At 27.5% G+C, this 24,785-nt stretch overlaps 2 protein-coding genes across 10 annotated transcripts in view; one reads left to right on the top strand and one right to left on the bottom strand.

The window, feature by feature from the left end:
- Positions 1 to 882: 882 nt before the first annotated feature.
- LOC111037466 (E3 ubiquitin-protein ligase TRIM33-like) lies at positions 883 to 12,983 on the top strand. Of its 5 annotated transcripts, XM_022320061.1 has the most exons (16): positions 883 to 1,085; positions 1,171 to 1,244; positions 7,234 to 7,302; positions 7,769 to 7,932; positions 8,030 to 8,196; positions 8,266 to 8,358; positions 9,148 to 9,296; positions 9,765 to 9,875; positions 9,937 to 10,131; positions 10,196 to 10,317; positions 10,379 to 10,482; positions 10,690 to 10,780; positions 10,871 to 11,018; positions 11,081 to 11,261; positions 11,335 to 11,484; positions 12,751 to 12,983. In XM_022320061.1, exons 4-16 carry the CDS (start codon positions 7,779 to 7,781, stop codon positions 12,838 to 12,840), a joined length of 1,755 nt encoding a protein of 584 aa, XP_022175753.1. In that variant the 5' UTR covers positions 883 to 1,085; positions 1,171 to 1,244; positions 7,234 to 7,302; positions 7,769 to 7,778; the 3' UTR covers positions 12,841 to 12,983. The 5 variants fall into 5 exon arrangements, with proteins under 5 accessions (XP_022175753.1, XP_022175752.1, XP_022175754.1 ...); XM_022320060.1 differs by lacking the exon at positions 7,234 to 7,302 and having other exon boundaries at positions 12,751 to 12,982; XM_022320063.1 differs by lacking the exons at positions 883 to 1,085; positions 1,171 to 1,244 and adding an exon at positions 6,588 to 6,860.
- A 5,265-nt stretch (positions 12,984 to 18,248) lies between these two features.
- LOC111037464 (calcium/calmodulin-dependent 3',5'-cyclic nucleotide phosphodiesterase 1A-like) overlaps positions 18,249 to 24,785 on the bottom strand; it is a 62,840-nt gene continuing 56,303 nt past the window's right edge. For all 5 annotated transcript variants that reach the window (XM_022320053.1, XM_022320055.1, XM_022320054.1 and 2 more), the window contains 5 exons: positions 24,528 to 24,689; positions 24,077 to 24,279; positions 23,524 to 23,871; positions 22,016 to 22,138; positions 18,249 to 21,889 (listed from right to left, as the gene is read on the bottom strand). In XM_022320053.1, coding sequence (XP_022175745.1) covers positions 21,768 to 21,889; positions 22,016 to 22,138; positions 23,524 to 23,871; positions 24,077 to 24,279; positions 24,528 to 24,689 — 958 coding nt within the window. In that variant the 3' untranslated portion in view covers positions 18,249 to 21,767. The remainder of the gene's footprint in view (positions 21,890 to 22,015; positions 22,139 to 23,523; positions 23,872 to 24,076; positions 24,280 to 24,527; positions 24,690 to 24,785) is intronic.

Here is a 24,785-nt window from a genome sequence, read left to right as displayed (position 1 = left end):
AAATTATTTCGAGTACAACAGGTGCTAAGACGATTTAAGTTGCGCTGGAGCAACAAATTATCAGCTGGTAATGTAATTAAACAGTAAATGTTCATATCATCTGCATATAATAACATATTAGAGTTTAAAAATTTGATGTCATTGATAAATAAATTAAATAGAAGTAGAGCTAAATATGATCGCTGAGAAACACCAGTGTTAATTTTAAATAATGAAGAATTAAAACTCATGCATTTTACATATTGCAGCCTTCCAGTTATGAATGAAACTGACCAAGAGTGGAAAGGACGTATACCTAGATTAAATAATTTTGAGCTAAGAGCGCAATGATCTACTTTATCAAACGCCTTGGAGAAATCAGTATAAATAACGTCGACTTGGAGTCCTGTTCTGAAAGCTTGTAGGATGTAATTTTGGAGTACTAGTAAGTTCGTATTTACTTATTTAACTATTGAAGTAAATTCATGATTTTTTTAAACCGCAGCGAGTAGTGAGAACACATGTAAATAATATATCTCAGACACAATATACTATTACCAAATACTTACTGTAAATGATAAAATTTACAGTAGGGAAATGATATTACAAAATACTCAAGTACTAAACAGAGTATAATATAATTTTTCTGTATACACTATTGGCAAATGACAATTGAAAATTGAAAATATGGTCTATGGTCATCACAATTCACAATATGTAGGTACGTATTACACTATTACGTAATAACGGTGGAGGTAATTTTATTATTTTTCTATGACCTCCACGATCAACGCTTAACGATATCACTATTCACTATTCACTGCATCAGTGTATCAGAATTGTGTTAAAATATAACAAGATAAGAAAAGTGATTGCAGGCCGTCACCGTGTTATCTGTAATTTGATTTGTATTTAGTACCGACTTATGTGATATGGAATACGATTTGCAATGGTTTTTTGCTATGTAATTTACCCTATGGCAATTCATAGTGATTTATCTGGTGAAATAATTATGAAATAAATTTATTATTCGTTCCATGGGAATATAATTCAATATTGAGGAAATCCCGAATCCATACATTTTAAACAACACACTGAATATTATTGTAAGTTGAAATAGTTATCATTTTCTTATGTACCTACCTTCTATTATTATGTTCATTGGTTCATTGTATTTTGTGTGTTGTAAAGGCAAATGCTGATTCTTCGTTGTAGAATTTTGTACTTCTGGTTAACTACATAGGAATTGGACCCGGGTGATACGAGTAAGTTCTTACTTGCAGTTTATTATTTTGTTGTTGTCGATAAGCAGTGTGTCAGATATTAGCAGTATATCACACTTTGTCAACCTAAAACTTCACCCACTCTAGAATATAGCGATGACAATATTTCTTGGATCCCAACTGTAAAATATCCATGATTTATCCTAGATAAAAAATTAACTTGGAATCTACACATTTCTCTAATGTTACTTTAAACAGTATAAACGACTTAAACTACTTAAAGTTTTGAAATACTTTATATAATTGAATCTTTTTACCCTTGTTATTTTAAAAATTATTATTTTTAAGTAAATTATTATCATATTAAAGTGTAAAACATGGTCGTTACTGGTTTCTTAATAAAAATATCAATAAAAGCCTCGAGATGTTCTAGATTATAATCTTACCTTTACATTTTGAAACAGGCCAATTAACTCTAAATTTAGAAGTTACAAAATTAAATCCTTTTTTTTATTATAATATATATTTTTTTTATTTATATGATACAAAGGTATAATGAGTAAGTTTGTTGACATACATAATTTGACACAATAATGTAGTAGGATGTGCCATCTGACCAGAAATTTAATTTAATTTTGTTTTTTTTTTAAGCTTTGAGCAGGTCTCTTGGCCATTTTTTTTTAACCTTCTAGGAATAAGTGAAGTAGTGGTTAGATTTTTAATTAGTGGATTTGAATGAGCTCGAAGTTTTGAGTGGAATTTTATGTAATGGGATTTAGGTAAAGGGTTAGAATATTATGGTCTTTGTGGAGGTTTTTGTTGGTTACATACCAAGGGGCAGAGGTTATTAAGCGTAGATATATGGATTGGAGAGCTCGCAAGGTTTTAGTGTTTGATGGCTTAGCTGATCTTCATAGTTGGATGCCGTAAAGCCAAGCCGGCGAATTATCGATTTGAATATCGTAAGTTTGTTGGCTAGAGAAAGTTTCAATTTTAAGAGGGATCTCAGGAGATGTAGTCTCGAGTTCACAGATTTACGTTTTTGTTTTAGATGCGAGTTCCAGTTAAGGCGTTTGTCAAATATTAACCCTAGGTACTTTACTTCGTCTGATAAAGGAATTACTTAGTTATTAAACGTGACAGGTGGGCAATCAGAATTGCGCAATGTAAAAGTTACATGAGTTGACTTGTTTTCACTGATTTTTATTTTCCACCGTTTTGTCCATATGTTAATCATATTTAGGTGACTTTGGATCATCCGACAAGTAATTGAGGAGTCCTGATGTGGAGCTGAAATTAAAGTATCATCGGCATATGTTCTAAGGAAAGTGAAATTTTTGGGATGTCGTGGGTGAACACAGAATAAAGAAAGGGGGTGATGTCACTACCTTTACCTTGTGGGACACCTGGTAAAATATAATAGTTGGATGAAAAACTATTTTTAATATGGACCTTAAAGGAATAGTCAGATAGGTATGATTTAACTAGTAAGAAATATGGTGCTGGGAGAAACTTTTTTAGTTTGAAGAGTAGCCTTTCATGCCAGACCCGATCAAAAGCCTGCTAGAATTAAATTCCTAAATTATTAAATCAAGAAATATTAATTTGATACATTTTTTTTTCAAATTTCACATTATTATAGGTACAGCTCAATTAACAAAAATTAACAATTTTAAATTTTAACCACAGGGTATGTTTAGTTCATTTTTTTGAACTGAAATTGAAATTTAGACTTAAATGTATACAGACATATTTATTAAAATAAAATAAATAAAACAATCTAATGGAAATAAATAAATAATTTGTGATATTCAAATGATAAAATAATTTCAGAATTTCAAACTTTTATACTTCAAAATAAACTTTTTCACTAATAGGTTAGATTATCATTTATTTTGATTACAGATATTCTAGGCTCTCCGGCCATATCTTCTTGGTAGTTGATTATATTATGTTTTATTTGTGAGAATGTGGGATAAAGCAGTTTATATTAGAATTTTTTTATTTGGAATGAGTATTAACCATTCGATTATTTAACTATTTTTTTTACTTGCCAGCATGAATATTCAAAAAAAGACACCAGTTTTTTATGATTTAGTCCTTTTTCGAATAGTTATGTTTCCAAAAATGTATGACTTCTAGACAAAGAGATATATTTGTTTTTAGAAAATACTTTTGAATTTTATAATATAATATTATATATTTATATTTCTCCTATAATCAATGGTAACCGTATATAATCAAATATTTCCCTCGTAAATCTTAAAATCCATGTTTGATCTACTCCCCGGGTCAGACCTATCGGGTCTACGTGTCAATGTAAACCATCCATTGGTGTTACCCAAACGCTTACAAAAAATGCTTTCAAATTGATCCAGCCGTTTAGGAGTTCAGTGACATACACACGTACAGTAGAATTATATATGTAAAGATATGTTATTATCTATATTATCTTTTTTTCATTCATTTTTATTAAATACAGGGAATTTAATATTTTTTAGAATTAAAAGAAAAAGTTCTTATAATTTTTTTCTTTAGCAATTAAGTAAATAAACTGATCTATACAAGTAAACCTTTATAGATAAATATAGTATGATATCGACTTAATAATGTTTATTTATTACTAAACTATTGTCTATTGAGATTTAGAGTAATGTGTAATATTAAAATGTAATCAATAAAATATAGTAACATGTTTGAAATAAACAAAGTAAACATTTTAAAAACAAGACAACTCCTAATTCAACAATAATTCATATACAGACCATTAATGCATAATATTTTATATAATAATGTAATTTTTTTTGGTGAAAAAACAGCTGTAGTTGTTACAAGGATGTATTTTATTTGCTCTCGAACTAATGTTATTGATAAAGCTAGGAGAGAAAAATCTAGACTTCATCGAAAGTCAGTTAAATTCATTTGATTTATTTATTTTTATTTATAATTTGTGATTAAAATACTTGTTTTATGAATTTCAAAAAATGTATGCATAATAAAAAATTAAAGAGTAAATCAAAAAAATAATTTAGTAATAATTTGATTGTTAGTAAAATCTTTAAAATTTTAGGACTTATAAACAGAAATACAATTAATTTAAAAAATATTAAACCCTTAATAACTAAGGTATTACTGTCAAATTATTATTTTATTTATTTTTATTTTTATATATTTACGGGATTAGCCCTTTGGAAAATAAAATATTAGATATATACAGTCTTACAATTAAATTATAGTTACAAATTACAAGACTTATTACTAACAAAATATGTAGAAATTAAAATATGTACGTAATAGAGATAAAATATAATCATTAATAGATGCAGGAAGTGTCCACATTGGCAAGAGTCATTAATTATATGATAGGTTCATTCGCTAAGTAATTAGAGGTGCAAGGAGGGATGTAGAAAGGTGTATGATTTCTAGAAGTACGTTGTGGTACCCTAAAGTTAATACAATTTAACAGGTGAGAAGAATTTTTTTTTCCAGAAAGCTGTCCATTAAGAAATTTAAATCCAAGAGTTGGTCTTCGACTACAATGGTTATCCAATATCCATACTAAAGCATTCGGAAATAGAGGTGTAATCTTGGGGCAGATGGTGTATATATATTATGTAGTATAAATCCAGCAAAACTAGACATTTTCTTTGTACCATTTCAAGTTTACAAGTGTGACTTGCAGTATGTGGGTTCCAAAGAACAGCACTACATTCTAAAATAGGACGGACAAGTGAACAAAAAATAATTTTTAAAGATAGTTCTGGCTTAAATCATGAGCTAATCTTTTTATGAACCCAAGCATCTTGTAAGCTTTACAACATTTCATGTTGACAATATATATCATGATTTATATTATAATTTTCTCTGGTTAGATCTATCCTCGAGTTTGGGTCAGTGGTCTGGTCACCAAGTTAAACCACTCATATTATAAATATAGAAAACATTCATATACATTTCTTAAAATGATATCTTTTAAATTAAATTGTTCTTTCCCTAGAGAATTTTACAACTTACAAGCTTCTCTACATGGCATTTTATTGTGTGGGCTGAGGAGGAAAGTTGCTGATCTCACGTTTCTATATGATTTATTAAACAGCAATATTGACTCTCCGGATTCATTCTCCATGGCTGGGCTTGATGTTGGTAATCACTGCTTAAGGAAGAACAATTTATCCCATGTTCCACTTTGCTATAATAATTATAGTTTCGTCTCTTTTCTTTACACACACACACACACTAAACATGGTGTAATCATAAAATTTCTGATTTGGTCCGTGCATTACGTCACTTGCTTACCCGTTTTATAGCATACTGTCGTTTAATTATTATTACTATACACTAGACTAAGCTACGTCACGGGCACACCGAAGGATCTGTCCGTCAAAATGTTTAGACCATACCTTGGTGTTTATATCATGGTATGACTTAGGTACAAACAACAAAGAAAAATAAACGTACGCCGGACCAACGTATTATATTTTAGTTGGGTGAATGAAAAGTGGCAATATGATAGAAACCTTTTTGTTTTTCGATTAACAGGGGTTCTCAACGTGAATCAAGCAAAACGCGGTTGATAACAACATAATGTATCATGCATTATGATTAATAAATAAAAATTTTTTCCCATAATTGTACGGTACAATGACGAAAATTCACCTCTAGGACATCAGTGGCCACTTTTCATTTGGACGATGGCTGTTTTCCGACAACTGATAACAACCGGCAGTCAGAGTAATCAACTGTAAAAACAAAATGTCAAAACTTCTTTTCTATAAAAGTTAGTCCTTTATAGAGTATAGATAGACCACGGTCTCAGACTTATAAATTATATTAGTATAGGTAGTAACATGGAATTGCTGCTTACATTGCTCTACTAATAACCAGAATCTGTAACTATTAAGCTAATAATTATTGCTTTAAAAGTTATGTTCACCCCAAGTATTACTTTAACCGATCCACCCTTATACGTACAGTATAATATGGTCTACACTGATAATTTAAATATTCATAGAACGCTTTGTCATCATCATCAAAATCAAATCAAATAAGACAGTAATTGTTTTACACTTATTATTCTTTGTTTTAAAATATATTTTAATTAACAATGTATTTTAAAATTTAATTAAGTTACAGTGATTAATTTAGTTTATTATAATAGTCTTATGATAGCTACACTATTGACGTAATACGTGTCAAATAAATTAGAAACAAATATGGTAAATAATAAATCTTACAGACATTTATATTATAGCATTTCTTTAAGGATACAATTGTTCCATTTCTTTTTTTTTACTGTTCTAATAGATTTTGTGCAATAATGATTCTACAGCAGCTTGCAGACTGCTGTACGGTAATTTGTTTGGTATAACATTTTTATTTTTTCCTCATATATCGATTTAATATACATTATGTTAGTATTGGAGAATATTTGAGGTTACATTATGTTATCAAATTTATGTTTGTCGGCGAACGACCCCCCTTTTCTTTTCTTTCACCCGACTATAGTATACAATATCGATATTCAGTACACAACATTATAGTACTGAACACTTAGTTTGGAGAATAATTATTGGTATTCGTTTTATTTTCATAGTCCTAACTTCACTAGTTTACTCCGAAATCCGAATTCTCGTTGATTACGCGCAACCGATTTAAGAGGTAAAAACAATTCAATATTATTATGGTAAAAACAATAATAAAAACCGTTTTGTCACCGCAAATGTATATACGAAACAATATTATTCTTCCCCATAATAATTACTAGTATACTTGCATGGTCTCATACTAAAAACTAGTAACATTTTATACATTTATTCTTATGATATCCTGGTATCGTGAGCAGATTGACCTTGTCCTTGAAATAATTGCTGTTCGATGACATTTACTGGATGTTTAAGCACAAATGTGGAATGCCTGCCTATTTGTATCTTTGATACATTGGGAGGACTATTCTGATTGCTTAATTATTCTGCTTGCTACACTTTCCTGCGATTTCATGCTGACATATTATTATTTTTTTTTATTTTTGCAGTAAAACCTCTAAATGGCGGACACTCTCGAGACCCAAAACATTTTTCTCCATTGTGAAAATTGAATAAAAGTAAAAATTAAAGTTTTACCGACTTAAAAAAAAAAACATTTTGCTTATAATATATCAGGTTAGATGAGGTTATTACTAATAATACCTAAGTATTAGGTATGTAATATTAATGGCTTATATGGTATATAATAAGTTGGGAATTCGTATAATGTGTATTGTCGTCATTATCTTTCTTTCGTTTAGGTGTATTGGTGGTACATAAGTTCATAATGTATCCATTAAATTATAAAGATAAATATTCTATACTATAGAAATTATAAATTATAATATTTCATATTCTAAGATATTAACTGTATAAATATCACCCTTAAAAAGTAATTAATAGCCTTAAACTTTTAATAAGTACAATTAAATATTGAAGTAGGGGTGACATTTTTGTATAATTTTTTACTCAGATTACCTGAGTTCTGTAAATAAAAATTAAATAATGAAAAAGTAACTTATGAGTAATTGTTATTTGTTTCAGTTTTGGAATAATGAATTCAAATGATGCTAACATTGAGAAAGTTGACCTTTGGTCAACAGGAAAATGTATATTTTGTAGTGGAAAAATAGAAGAAGATTCGAATGTCCTAAATTGTCTTCATATTATTTGTAAAGATTGCACAATGAGAAAAAGTACTAATTTAGGTAAAATTAACTTATATTTTGTTTATTTGTTTTTTGTTTATTAGATATTAGACAATTTTGAAAATTAATTTAATCTTAAAATGTTATGGAAATCTAGGTGTACAGTGTAAATGTAAAATGGTGACTACGGGTGAACTCATTGATTACTCAATTATGCCACCAAATAAAACACGAGTTAAGCTATGCTGTGAACAAAATTGTAAAGTCTTAGCAAGAAAAATCTGCATGTATTGCAAAAGTGTGTATTGTAAACCATGTTCAAAGGTAACTTTAAATTTTTTCTGCACGTATATATATTTCTTTAGTTCAAAATATATATTTTTTTATCAATAGACACATCCAATTAAGAATGAAGATCATAACCCTATCTTAATGATGACTTATCCATTAAAAAAAGAATTTCTTTTTTGCCCAGAATGTAAGGAAGTAAGTATAAGTTTGAAAACAAATTAAAAAGCATTGAATTATTAATCAACAAAAACAATAAAATAAAATTAATTTAATTTAAATTAATTAAATCAAAATTTAAAAAAGAAGGACATTTATACAGGGTTATTCAAAATGATTTATTCGATTTCAGATGCTCATGTAGTTGTATTTTTTAGGTCTAGACTCTAGAACAATATGGTATACATTATATAAAATAAAAATATATCAAGTTTAATTAACTATACCTATCAATGTTCTATGTGAATTCCTTTGGTTATACGAATAACATCTAGTCGTTCCACTTAATCATCGGATACACTAGGTTGGCCTGTGTTTTTTCCTTTGCACAAACACAATGTTTCTTCAAACTGCTTGTAGTACCATCGACGTTTACTCCGAGTAGTTTGTGCATCAATCCCGTAATGACGGCGAAAATCGCGTTTCACAGTTATTGTCGATTCACGCTTCGAAAAACACTACACACAAAATGCTTTGTGGTGTCCGGTCAATAAATTTGGGGAAATTAACTTATCGCCGTACTCGATTATTTTAAAATAATGAATTAATGGCATTTTAAAACTTGAGAATATCCTATATTAATTGGTATATAATTTGATAAGATAAAGTCTATTAGTAACCATATAGTCATTTTAAATGGGATGAATCATTTTGAATAACCTTGTATTTATCTAATATTTTATGAATTGTACTATTTTACTTAGTTTCTGTAAAGGTAGATATTTTTATATGATATAGATATATAGTAGCATGATTATTTTGTTTTAGAAATGTGTAGAAGTATTTTGTACAAGCTGTTCAATAATGATTTGTCCTCTTTGTCATTTAAACTTTCACCAGCCACATAATTTTAAACTTCTTTCCATAATGGGCGTTGAAACCAAGAGAGAATTTCAATCATTACTCTGTGATATAAGGTATAGTGAAAAGAATTACATATTATAAAAAATGTTTAATATTATGTACTTAAAATAATCCTTTACTATTAAGTTCTTTTATTTATAACATCAAATATGCTCGTTTAGCTTGGTAATTATATCAAAATATACCAAAAAAAAAAAAATTGAATTCAACAGTAAAAACAAGTTTCTATGTTCATTTTGGTAAGAATTATACTAATTTTAAATTATTATTATTTCTAGTGATTACCAATTTGCTAGTTGTTGTGTTTGATAACCTTGATCGTATGAATTGAAAATTTAAATTCAAGTCCATATAATTTTTTTTTAATGTCAAAATTGTGTCCAATGAAACTAAATGTATCGTTTGGAAATATTTAAAAAATAATTGAAATTTGGAAATCAATTATTTCAATAAATATATTAATAATAACAATAGGCTAATAGTTTTTTTTAGGTATAAAAACTTACAATTTTTTTTTGCAGAAAAGATAACCATCGTTTGGATTCTTTGATTCTAATGTCAAATGAAAATATTGAGAAATTAAAATCTGAGAAGAGAACAATTAATGAGAAAGTTGATAAAACTATCAATATGTAAGTTATAAACTATGCAATGAAATAAATCAAAACTATTTTGTTAATTGTCTCATTGTAGGTTACTCGAAGAAGTTAATAAACGCTCACTTGAGATAAAAAAAATACTTGAAACAAATTTCACAGATGCTGTTAATAGAATTAATGAGAATAAAGAGGTTCTTAATGGTTTAATAAAAGAAAATACATATTATCATGATGTAACAAGTTCTGTTATAAATAATAATAAAACATTTCAATCCATACAACTTTCTAAGTATGTTCAGTTGAAGTTAAATATATAATTAAGACGTAAATATATACAATTTTATCTATTTTAGAATTATCAAGAATCAAATGAACATTGCTAGGAGCCATACCAAAGACATGCCTGAAGTTACAGAAATTTCTAAAGCTGAATTGGTATATGATGATGAACAATCTGCAAAAAAATGTGTAGAATGTAAGTTAGTAGCAAGCATAATCAAGTACATCAACTATAATAATAAATATATAATTTTTAGCAATTCGAGGATTGGGAAATATTAGTTTATCAACAATTGTTGATCTATCAGATTTTAAAGTCACAGTTGACCCAAATATTGCTCTACGAGCACTTGAAAATAATGTAAGAATTAAAAATATTACTACAATAAGTTTTTTTTTTTTTTGATTATTCCACATTCTAGTACTTATTATTTATCTGATAGTTATCTCTATATTATTATAATTTTGAGCTTGTACTGATTCTTATAATTCAAAATTTTTTTTTAGAATAATACTTAGTATATTTTATTGACGACATTGTTCTAATATTTTATTAAATTATTTTTAGGAATCTTCCTATTTAAGACCTGATGAACCAGTGTTTCTACTACCTAGTGTAATCAAGGTAGAAAAAGAAAATAATGAAATGATAGATGAAGGTAATATTGGTACTTACTATTTAAAATTTAAATACTGATTACAGGCTTTTATTTATAATGAATAACGTTTTTTTAAATTATGTGCTATAGATTCTGACAGTTCAGACTTTGAACCGCTTGTAAGTTGTGCTTGTTGTAATCAATGGACTGAAGAATTAATAAGTTGCATTTGCTGTAATCGGTTTTATCATAATGATTGTCATATGCCTCCACTACCTAATGAGCTTAGACCTAAAGAGTAATTTTTTCTTTCTATATATACATTTTTTATAACTAATTTACTTATATTATATTTTATAGTCCATCAATATTAAGGTGGAAGTGCACGTTATGTCAGGAAATTTCAGCACTATACCATATCACAACCCGTAATGATTCCATAAATAGTTCTGAAAAGAAACTTCTTGAACGGATACTGATGGAGCTGTACTGTCAGAACGAGGATAGTGAGCATTACAGAGATTGTTTGAATAGAGAGAGAGTAAGATATACAGATATAAAAATGATTGTGAATAATACAATTTTATAACAATAATATTAAATGTGTGTTTTAGTATCCACAGTTTTATGAAAAAGTTAAAGATCCTATATCATTGAATAATATAAAAGAGCGGTTAGAATCTAATCCATCATATTACACAGCAGTTGTTGATGTTATTAAGGATTTAAGAAAAGTGTTTCGGGATGGAAAATTGTACTATGAGGTACATATTATTGATATATATATGTAATTTTAAATGTTGTTTATTATAGCAAACCCTATAAATTCATGACACAACAAAAACATATAGATCAACTTGTTCCAATATATCATATTTTTGCCACCAAAAATTAGCCATTTGCTTACATAACTAAAATAATACATATTTTACCATTTATTTATTTAGTATTATAATTTTTATTGTGCTCAGGTCTTATTTTAAATAACTTTATTTAATTAATGATAATTAATGTATCCATCCTCAATTACATAACAAAATATTTTATATTTATAAATTTATTGAAAATTAAAATGTACGAAAAACAGTTAGCTAATGTTATAGTCAATTACCATCATTAGGCTATCAAAGGTGGTCAAATTACAATTCAAAATTAGTATTATGTATTTAACATTTATTTAAATTTATAGTATTGTAATATTACATATACAAATTTGAGAAACGACGTAAGTCTCAAAATATCACAAATTGAGATATTGAGTGGATTGTGTTATCAAATGATCATGTGTGAACATTTGCGAAAATAATATTTAATTTTACCACTGTAAATAATCAGTATGAAAGAGAAATTACCATGTACCACTGGTAACGTAAAAATTTTTTTTTGTTTTTTCAAAAACCTTTTATGGACTTATCTCAAATAGGTGGTTCATTTATATTATTATAAAATAACAAAAATAAAATTCCACTATTTTGCTTAGAATTGATGTAACATTTATTTTAATTTTTTTCTATCAAATATCAATTAAAAATATATTTTTAACTTTACATTGGTCCAGTTAAATGCTGAAAGATTGTAGAATAACAGTTCAGTATGTTATGAGTCACATGAATTATATTTTTCAGAATTTTATATTTTATAAAACAAAAGTACAGGTATTTTACAAATATATAGCCATAAATCTTTTTTTGTTGAACAAAAAATTAAATAAATGTTTTCATAATTATACATAATTTTAATTCAGTAAGTTCATTTTTAGTATTATTTAATCAATTTTATAGGTTTTTATTTATTTAAAATAACTATTTTTATACATTTCATATTTCATACCTGCCACATATTATTTTATTGAAATGTTGTGCTCACACCTTCCCCTCCCAGAACTTTTTTAACAGCTGATAAATTGTTCATAAAAAATTAATGTTTTATTATTTTATTATTGTAGTTTGTTAGAGAATTATTATTAAGCTTTTATATTTAAGAATTTAAATTAAATGAATTATATTAATATTCGTAAATTATAATTTTAGAATAGTCATCCATATTATAAGTCTGCAGAGGAACTTGAGATTTCTTTGAACAGAATGATATCTTCATGGATGCCAAAACTCTATGTATAACAATTCTACTTAATATTAATTACAATATAAGACAAATTGTATGAAACTACTGTATTAACCCACTATGGTTTTATTTTAATGTTTAACAGTGTATTTTTGTTGTTATATAAACATAATGAAAAGTTTAGGTTATATGATGTTAATTATAAATGTGTAATTATTATTTTTCTTAATATTCTTTTTTGTATTTAAACAAAATCTATTTGACATTATTCATCGTAAATTTTACTTTATTTTTATTTCATTTTTTTGTACTAACCAGCATTTAAATAACTATTTATTAGTAATTGCATGTGTAAATGGTTCTATTTAAAAAGTAAATAAATTAAAATAAGCTCACTGCGCCTATATTGCGATGATGCATTAGATTGGGTCGATACATATTTTAATATACAGTGAAAACTCTTTATAACAAAACTCTTTACAACGAAAAACTCTATATAACGTAAACATTACATATTAATGGTTGGTTTGCTATATAACCCATTAGACAATTCATTCTCTATAACGTATCAGTCACTCTCAATAACGAAACAATATTTTATGTTTCATAATACAATTTACGTGTTATCGTATCTATTACATATATAAACTATAAAAATAATCGGCAATAATGCCGACATTTCCAAGAACGATTACATTCTTTCATTATTTGTAAAAATAATGATGTGTTTGATATATAATATTACATACATACATACCTTTATACATAAATAATTAAAATTTTGTTTTTTTTAAACCCTCTCTATTACGAAAACTCTCTATAACGAAAGAAATCCCTTGGTCCCTTCAGATTCGTTATAAAGAGTTTTGACTGTAAGTATAATTATCGTATTCACGATTCCCACATACACCAATATTTGAAGTGGTAATTTTCTGTTCATTACACATTAAAAAAAACAGATAAACTGTATGAATGTATGATTGCATGATGGGGTGGGACGCAGTTGTATATTATGCTGTTAACTTATTAGTTAGTGTTGTCTGGTTCTTTGTTTTATAAAGAGTAAATGATGGAAATGTATTAAATGTTAAGCAAAAATAACAAACAAATTATAGTAAATATGAAAAAAAAATTTTTTTTTAATGCTACCCAAATTAAAAAACCATAGAAATATGTGATTTTGATTTTGTAAGAATAATAAGTTTTAAAAATCTACCTCTAACTCTATAATTTACTATTTTACTATTTATTGATAAAATTTTCATTTTATATTTTTTAATATACTAAATGTTAAGCAAAAACGACAAACAAATAATGGTGTATACTTATTTATTTATTTATTACATAACTTGCAGAGCCCAATTCATTACAACATTATACATGGATAAAAAATAAAGATATGTGACGGTAAACAGATAGAAAATACATAGTTATGACAAAAAGGTAGCTTGTTCATTAGAGCCATAATCTTAAAATGGATGAGGTCATTACGACCGTAGTTTGTGGTATACAGGGTGATCTAACAAGTATGCCACCCCCCTTTTTTCTTTAATTATGAAGTTTTTCAAAATCTGATTTTTAGAATCTTTAAATATACTCGAAGACCATATTTTCATATTCTTGACATCTTTTGTACTACTTAGGAGTGTCCTGTGGTGATACAAACTTTTGTTTTTCAAATGGGAAACCCCACTTTTTTACTGTAAATTATTTAGCGGATATTTTTTTTGAAAACTTTGATGCATTAAAATCAAAATTCGAACGAGTAATTTTCTATTTATTACACATTTTGTGCTAAGGATAATATAGTTTATAATAGAGAAGAAGGATATGCTTATACAGTATACGTTGTTATCTACAGTCTATACACATAATATAAAATAATACGTCATTTTATATTTATTTAGTCAAACTCTTAGGTAAATAGCAAGTAAAATCTTTCTTGATTTATTTAGTTATTTTTCTTATTCCATGTGTAGAAATATATAAGCATATCCCTACTATGGACTATTATTCTTAGAACAAATTGTCCAATAAGTAGGAAACCACTCGTTCGAATTTTGATTTCGATACATCAAAATTCTCAAAAGAATTATCCGCTAAATAATTTAAATAAAAAAAGTGGGGTTTTCATTTGAAAAACTAAGATTCGTATCTCCACAGGACACTCCTTAAGTGGCACAACAAGTCTCAAGACTGAAAATATGGTCTTAAATATATTTAAAGATCCCAAAAATCAGATTTTGAAATTGGGGGGGGGGAGTAAAGTGCCAGCTGCACGGGAGGTGTGAGCTTAAGTCTTGAATTTTTGAATCGGAAAATAACTTACTGAGTTGTTTTGACGAGCCTACAAAATTCGTGCCGTAGTAGATGTCTGAAGGTAGGCCCCGACGCGACACCTCCACCTTCCGCAGCTAGGAAAGCTTGAGTAGACAAATCAGAGATTATTTCAAGATGAACGGCCTTCACCATCATGCACACAAACTTCGAGATATAAACTCTATACTCTCTGGTCTTTCGTAACTTGAGTTTGTTCATGTAGAGAGAATCTGCGAAGTCGATTCCAACCTTCGAAAAAAGACTACATGGCAACACTCGTGACTGTAGAGACATTTGGATATTGAAAACCCAATAATAATTTCCGACAAATTTACGTTTCGTATTGGGATATGAGTATATGACTGTGTGGTACGTGTTCGAAGTCGGATAGTTCAGTCTTCGGTTAAGTTGACGTCTCACCCGTATATGTGTGTTGTATCCGTTTTACGAACGTCTAAACATAGCGAAAACTGTTATGAGCGGGATAAGACCACTCATTCTGTAGTCTAAGCGCTAAGCAACCAAATTTGCATACCTACTATTAGGAGGTGAACATTTACTTGTTCACTTGTTAACATAGTTTTTCAACATCACAAATACAAGAAAAGTTGTTATTGCTTAAAAATTCATTATTATATAAAACTCGAATAATTTTTTTTGTGTTTGTGATATGAAAAAAATAAAAATAATGATACACAGTAAATATTCTGCTACAAATAGTATGAAAATTTGGTTGTTTGGCTTGGATTATAGCCTGTTTGGTTGCTATCCCGCGAAAAACAGTTTTTGCCATGTTTTGTTACAGCCAGAAAATGCGAGTAGCGTGGAATGGAAGGATAATTGGAGAACGGTATAAAATAAAAACGATCTAACATCATCAGTAACATCAGAACATTTGTAACAGGGACTTATGCTGCGATCGTGATGTCCAGTGACGCGTCGCCGTTGACGTTCGCCGCCGCCGCCGACGACGTGAAAACTGACGAACGAAGGTTACATCGAGAAGCTACTATTACATGCATACGACCCTGGTCGATGGGAGTCCAACATTCACTGCTGATGTTAATATATTATTATATATTTATTATATCACTTCGGTGCGCTCTATCGGTACACGTTCATGACCTAACCACTTTATATTGTCTGTTGCCGCCTTGTTAATATAGACACTTTCTTTGTGTGGCAATTGTGTTATGCTGCTCATACTAAAGCCGTAAGTATTGGCTAACTAGGGGAGGGGGCTTAGCCCCTCTATGTGTGTATTTAGCCCCCCATAATATATTTTTTACTTATTTTATAATTTCATTTTATTGTTTATTTTTAATTTTGATTTTAGAGGGCAGTTACGCTTACTGTGGTGGGGGGGGGGGCAAAGTTATTTTGAACATTAATTTTTTAGGACTCAAGCCCCTGTAACTATTAAATCCTAGTTACGCCTATGTGTGTGCACTGTGCAACCCACATGTTTATGTAAAAAATTGGGCGCACCTACTGCACGGTTAAATTAAACATTAATATTTCAATTTTATAACGACATGATTGAGATAGGTTATTGGCTCAAGCGGGTATTATGAGGAAAAACAAATTGTTGTTGGTAGAATTGAAGGCAAGGTGTATAACGATAAGTTTACACAAAAACACATTTTTTTCCGTTCACATTTATTATCAGGCGAAACAAAAATAAACAATTGAACAGACAAACATCAAATTAAACAAACATAGTATAATATAATAAGTACTATATTATAGTGAAATAATAAGTAGGTAATAATATGATATATAGGTAGGTAGGTATACATAATAAATTTAAACACAAACTTAATAGTAAGCATGACTATCAATACACATACTAATACACTACATTATTATATTATCTATTCTAAACACTGTAATGAATAAACTATCGATGAAATAATTTACCTAATGATAAATCGTAATAACGGTTTTAATTATTTTTAAATTTTTTTTTTACGCTTATGGACATTTTAAACTGTTTATTTCACATATACAGGGTGCACGGTATTAACTGCAAGTAATAATGACAAGGTTTGAACGTTATAAATTATATAATATTGGGATAACCATAACTGTAATTAGTAATCACCTATCATGTGTATAATATAATATGTAGGTACCTAATTATAATTGTAAATAAAGTATTATCGTCGTATTTTAGTTTATGGTATATTATTGAAACGGTCTATGGGTATACACTGACGAATATACGTATCGTAATAACGTGTAACATTAAGTATATCGACATTTTCAGACGACCGATATTAATATTGAGAAAAAAAAAATTGACATTAATTCGATGTGGTATAGTATGAATATATTAATATTATAATCTTAAAAGAAAAACTAAACATACGAATTCATCAAAGATATATTATATTCATAACAAAATAAAAGATGCTAAACGTCGCGATATAAGTCTTGTTCATTTTTCAAATTCTCACGAAAAATGGTTCTTGGTTTTTTTTTATTTGTTTAAACACCCTGTAGATATGAATGTAAAAATATCGGTGAACAATTTCATATCATATTGTGGGAATATTCAATCGCCAATAAAAATCGTTAGGTAAATCCAATCGTTATTCAAGCATTAATAATAAAAACATATAACAATTCAAATTGTAATCATATAGTCATAATTATGTTTTTATAAATATATATGTGTTTACTATCAATGTTTTTAATAACAATTGATTACATTCAATAATATATAGTACTTAAATATTTTTATATTTATTAAAATATTATATAATTTATAAATAAGAAGTATTATTTGAAAATTATGTACAAATAAAAACATACAGATAGTCTTAAAAGTACAAATCAACATGTTATAATTAACAACAAAAATCTAAAACATCTAAAATCGATAAATATAGGTATAATATTTTTATATACGACCATGTCTTATTTTTTTTGTACCTGCCTATGTAGGTACAGAATGGTCCAGAACTATTTCAACAGAATAATATCTGGTTGCGATCAATAGATAATAATATTGTATTGGAAGAAAATATAATTCACATGTCTGTTACTCGGATTTAATACGAATATAATAGGAGGTACCAATTACTTATAATAATTATTATATAGAGGTATTTGATTTTACTTTCAACGGATTTTGTCTTTCTTTTTTTATGTATAATAATCGAGAGGTGTTATTATTTAAAAATACAGTATTTCTGTACACACCATTAGATCTTAGTTAAGTGGTGGTCAACAGGAAAATGTAATTGATCGGGAAAAAAATCACTAGTTAGTATATTGAAAATAGCAATATTAACTATTATTGAAACACCACCTGTAGTGTAAGAGAGTCTTACAACGGTACGTAATTGATTTCTGAACCATTTATTATCTATAATGTATTATGTGTTAAATATTAATGCGTAAAACTGAACAGTGAATGTTACCACTTAATTTATTCAAATTTGGCACTGTATTTTTACTATATTATTAAAAGTTATTATATAGATATTATATAATATTTTGATCATTAATAATTAATTACAATATAACTGGTGTTTACTTGTACAATAATCAATATTAATGGACGGGTGAATAGTTATTTTTTGGTCGGATCTAAGATCATTGTTTTAAACGCGTGTTACATAATTAATATCATTACATAATAACATAAAAAGAAATGTATTTTTTATGTGTTACTACTCAATACTTCCCGTCTCCTTATGAAATTAAAACGTTTATTATATATTTTTAACATATTACATTAAACAATTAGTATTATATTAAACAAAAAGTTCCTATATTATATTTGAGAGAACATCAAGATAATTGGAAAAACATCAATATAAAGTTTATGATATAATTATTCAACATTCATGACGCACATTGTCCTTTTAAAACGTGCTTCAAATTAAAGCTCAACCAGCTCACCGAACATTTTAAGTCCTATACATTTACTTATTCATTCATATTTTCTTGTTATTACCCATAGCTCATTTGTACGTAAACCACACAATTCACCGCCAATCATTCGGTCAGCCATTTAAAAAATAAATGTCAGAATTTTGGACACCTAAAAGTATAATTTGTGCGCCATTGTATCAACATCAACGATTAAAGGTGCTTACACCTATGTTTAATATGTGTAGTAGTATAAATAAATCCACACAGTTTTAATATTTTTAAATTAATAACACATTATTTAAACCTATGTATTTTATAATTAATCAATTAAAATTCTAATGAATTATTTTTAGTAGGTATTTTTTTTCCTTTAACTGACGTTAGGTATTTTATAAGATACCAACGAAAACATAAAGTTTTTTCTGGTCATTAGAAGCAAAGGAATAACTCTATAATCATTTAGATTTTAGGGACTAAATACTAATAGAATAATGAATCGTCAAAAAAAACACTTAATAGATTATTACTATTTCTACTGAATAAAACGACTATAACTATATTTTTTTAAATTTTTAAATTTTGTTTAAACTTAAATTAAAATATTTAAAAAAAAAAATGTTATATGTGAAAATTAAATCAAACCAGGAATCTCAGGCGCAATCAGTTAAAACCCCCTCCATTCCACAAAAAAAAGAAACCACTTAACTCAAACAATAATTAATATGTTCAGTAAAAATGATCATATTATTTTACCTATATTTGAGTATACTTGGTGATAATTTAAAATATTTTTAAATAATTTTAAGCCGCTCTCCGATCTGCGACTTATTGGTTCGTAACTTCCCCTATCCCTATGAAAATCAAAATCGTATAAGGTTATATATTAAGGAAACTTAATATACCATATAACCATATACCTATTATTTTACATTGTATAATGCGTAATAATGTTATAATGTAAAATAATATAATAATATACTAATCTACAACGTTTCAATTAAATCAACTCGATGTTCGATGATATAATTGTTTTCCATCTGAGTACGTACATCATAGTAACTAACTCGACGAAACTCGTGATATTTTGATGTTATAATGTATACTTGAAATGCCCTAAGGATTACATATCTACTTAGCTAAGGCAGTGGCGGAACAATTGCTCTATTTTGAGAAGCAAAGTCCTGTTCAAATCTTTGTTAGGTACCTACAGATGTTTTTAAAATTTATTTGTTATTATAAATGCTCTCTTTGCCCGCCACGGCTTCGTGTCCAATACTAAAGTAAGTACCTAGAAATTCATAAATTATAACCTGCAAATATCATATGATATTACCTACAGGTAATTTTATAATATGTACCACAGACAATAGAAATGTTAAACTTAAATCAGCTTATATCGAACAATCAAATTTGCAATAATTATTTTTATAATAAAATATGTACATTGTACAACGAGAAACAGTTCATTATGTACATGTTTTTTCGAGTTTTTCAAATTTTCAATTTTTTTTTTTTGGCGAACAATTTGTATTTCGTTTATATCAAATTTTATAATTTTGTAGTATATTTGTGAATAGCTGATTTAGTTAGAATAACGCAATTTGTCAGAATTTTTAAATCTTGGCGAAGTAGTTTACTGTCCAACAATGTGCATCGCGCACGATGATGAACCAGAAACGAAAATGTCTATAATGAACTTTATGGCAGAGAAAAATAATAATTTAACCATTATAATGAAAATTGGAATGCACTAACCCCCTAATTTTATACTTTGTTGTGCAAACACAATTTTAATGGTTTTCCAATATTTAATTGAGCAAAGCAGAATAATATTTTGATATATCTCAGCTTATTTCAAACAATAATGTTGTTCTACGTATGACATAATTATTTTGAACGTTAAACATGTAATATTATTGTATTAAATTATCTACAAGAAATAAAATGCAGCGATTTAAGTATACTAACTATTATTAACAACTTACATTTAACTAATATTTTTACAGTTTCTTAAATAGTCGATATAAATTCTGTACAATTTATCATACATACATCACATATACCAAATAAAGTTATACGAGGCTTAACATTTAAATTAATGATAAAAAATAATTTGGATTTAGTGCCATACTAAGTTGTTGATAGAAATAATATGATCATCATAGCTAATAAATATTTTAAATAATGAAATATTTGTTCATTCCTTTGTGGAATATGATTTCTAAAAATGTACCTACCTAAATAGATTTAAAAAAGGCGAATATTTTGATTGAAAAATTAAAAGTGAAGAAACTAACAGTGGTAGTAATAATTGAAAAAAATCCTTCTCTCAAAATTGCATAAGTATAATACATACAAACATTCATAAACCAAATGTATTATATACACACTCACATAGTACAGACTCACTATTAACCTAATTAATGCAGTATATACACATCATATATCTATATTATATAAGAATACATACACGCATATAGATAAATATATGCATGTACCCAAAAAAACTCGCTCCCCCAAACACACCCCCACCTACAAACACATACACAAATATGTACATATTAACTGTCTCTAATGTATCTAAATATCTACCTATTTAAAAGTGAGCTTATATTTTAATTTTAACAATTTTGAACTGCCTTAAATTTAAGAAGAGTAACCTACCTATAATAAATATTTACAACATATACCTAATGCTAATATGTTCGAATTATTGAAAGAGAGTCTAATTACACGTTAAGATTCATATGGCTAAAAATCAAAACTTCATTAGGGTCGTTTATTCATTTTGTCCCACATCTGTTGAAGACGATTTATCTTCGTCTTGTACAAGTTCACCTGGAAGTGGCATTCTAATGTCACGCATGGTATATTTCGTCTTAGATTCTCTAAGTTTCGCTTCTGTAAATTCACATATTTTACCATTAATATATTAATACACATAGATGAATACAGTGGATATACGTTTGCCTGACATATTATATCACATGCCGAGTACATACAATAAACATATATTTTATAAATTACCTCTGGCTGCTTGTACCTTCCACTTCATTTTGTTGACAGCCAAACAATCGTTCCATGGCTTTTTTATTTTGTACAACTTGTTGCTTGATTTGGGGTCTTCAGTGTTTTTATCTTGTTTTGAATCTGAAAAATGTGAAGTTTATTAGTACAGATTATAGTTAATAGTTTCCTTCTTACAGAAATATGTTTCCAAACATATATTTGGTAATTTTGTGATTAGGAACCGTACTAATATAATTTATGTACTTATTTAAATGCCATTAAATATTAATCAAAAACAGTTTTTATTATTTTAATTTTTAATGCAAAACAAATGTTAAGGAAAAACGGGAATTTTTACTCAAAATCAGTTTTTTCCAAACTAAAAACTAATAGTCATAAATAGTTTAAATTTTCACTGGATATTTATATTACTGTTTTCTATACACCATTAAATTTTCAAAATTTCAAAATATTTTAAATCTTTTAAAACTATTTATGGGCATAAACAAATTTTGATTTTTATTAGTTTTTTTAAAACTATAGCCGATAAAAATGTTTTCCCACTATATCAAAATACTTAAAGGTTCCTCATAAGCTGTTATAATTACAGCTAAAAATATTAAAGATATCAACATCTCTGAAATTTGCAAACTATCTTGTAGTTACAAATCTATAAAATGTTCAGTTTTATAGCTAAGGATTGAAAATTAAAAACATCTAGACAAGATATCTTCACAAGTAGTTCATACTATTACCAATATATCTAAAAAAATATATGAACCCTTTGAAAAAATGTTTTATTAAGTTCAACTTTGGACAAAATTAGATATTAACACGAAAAACAACTATATTAGTTATTTTTTTGTAATTAAAAAAAATTATTACTATACTTAATACATAAAGGCTATCTGTTAGACCTTCAATCATTTTTCGTATCCAATAATATTATATCATTGAACTTGTAAGGAGGGTGGTGTAGGTTTTTTTATGAAGTGTATTAATATCAAATAATAGATTCATAGTGAAGCGAATACAGATTTGTTGTATTGAATTTTTTTCTGATATTTTCTTTTCTTTTAAGAGCGATAAGAACATTTTGAATAACAGTAATCATCAATTGGAAATATTTTGGTACCTTATCAATTAAACATCATTTTTGATTTTATCAGGAGTTTTTAGAAACGTTTGCCAAACTATTGATAGGTTTTGCAAAAAACGAAAATCGTGGCACTTTTTATAGTCTACACGCCCATCAGCAATATTTTGTTATAATTGTAAAATAAATTAACTCTGTATTATTAAGTAAAATATTAATTAACAATTTATTTAAATATATTTAATACATAAAAATGTTGAATTTGTTTCAATAAATTTAATTTCAAACAGAATTTGGGTGATTCAATATTTTTGTTCAGCAATTTTGATAGGTAAGAGAGTTAAGGAATAATCTGGTAAGCTATAGGTATAACCAGGACGTTATTTTTAATAAAATGTTAAATTTGGTTCAGTGTCAGTTATATAATTACCTTTTTCAGTTTCGTCTTGTGTTGTGCCCTTGATTGCAGAAGGCGTGTTATGTGTGTCATTGGAGTTTTCAGTGTGTTTGGTTTCTTTAGATTCCTTTACATCTTTACTGCCTTTCACATCTTTATTTTCTTTTGTATCTTTGCTATCTTCGATGCTGCAACTCATTGCTGTACATGCGATAGCTACGTCCGATTGGTTGGAGTTGTCTGTTTTTTCTTCATTGTCATCAACAACCAAATTTGTATCAACAGCCTTGGATGCATTAACCAAATTAATTGGACCCAAAATCAATTCCAACATGTCACTGCAGACGGTCATGCTAGGTTCAACTATGAACTCAATGAACCCTAGAAATTAAAAATAAATAATTGCTCTTATATTTTGGAATATTTGTTATTTTATAATTTTGTAGAAAAAGGGAGTTATGAAAATCATAATAATATTTTTAATATTTATTTTCGTCGTATTTCAATATTTATAATTGTACTATAATTGAATAATCACTATCATAACCCATTCAACACATTAATTCGGGCGAGTTAAAATACCAACCGATTTGGGACTCAGCAATTAGCGTATTGTTCCTGTCACATAAAGGACTGAATGGGAGTCCTAATTTTTTCTCCATGTCTCCCTGCAAAAAGAACTCCTCCAACAATTGGCTTGTCCATCTATAGTGCAATTCCCATTCTTTGGCGGGATGCGATATATCAGCGCAATGTAGCACCATTGACATTGCTTTAGATTTGTCAATTCTGTAAAGTTACCATAAAAAAAAATTATATTACGACATGGATTACAATTCACTAATACGTTGGTTGTCAACTAGTTAACTATTATGTCTTGCAAAAAATTATGTTTATTTTATATATTTTAGTTAAAGTAAAACGTAAATAAATATAAAAAATCAGTTCAACGAAAAAGGCAGGTAGTTATTTTTTTTTTTTTTAAGTACGATAATGTTATGAAAATTATTTAATTAAAAACGATATTATGTACTTACAAAGGTTCCGGCGATGCTAAAAGTTGCTTCATAGTTTTTAATTGTTGAAAATGGAAACTCATATCTGTTGCCAACACCATATCTATGACTAATGTACGGAACTCACGGAATTCTTCTTTTGTGAGATTTTGTAATATATTACAGTCTTCATCTTTTAATATTCTATAAAAAAAATTCATTGTTAAAAAACATTAAAAATATTTCAACGTAATTTATTATTTTAATTTATTCAATAATTGTATATGATGAATACATTAT

This window comes from Myzus persicae, unplaced genomic scaffold, assembly GCF_001856785.1.
Source record: "Myzus persicae strain clone G006 unplaced genomic scaffold, MPER_G0061.0, whole genome shotgun sequence".
In the NCBI taxonomy this organism is placed as follows: domain Eukaryota; kingdom Metazoa; phylum Arthropoda; class Insecta; order Hemiptera; family Aphididae; genus Myzus; species Myzus persicae.
Note: the sequence above shows the minus strand (reverse complement) of the source record. Positions and strands in the feature narration are given on the sequence as shown.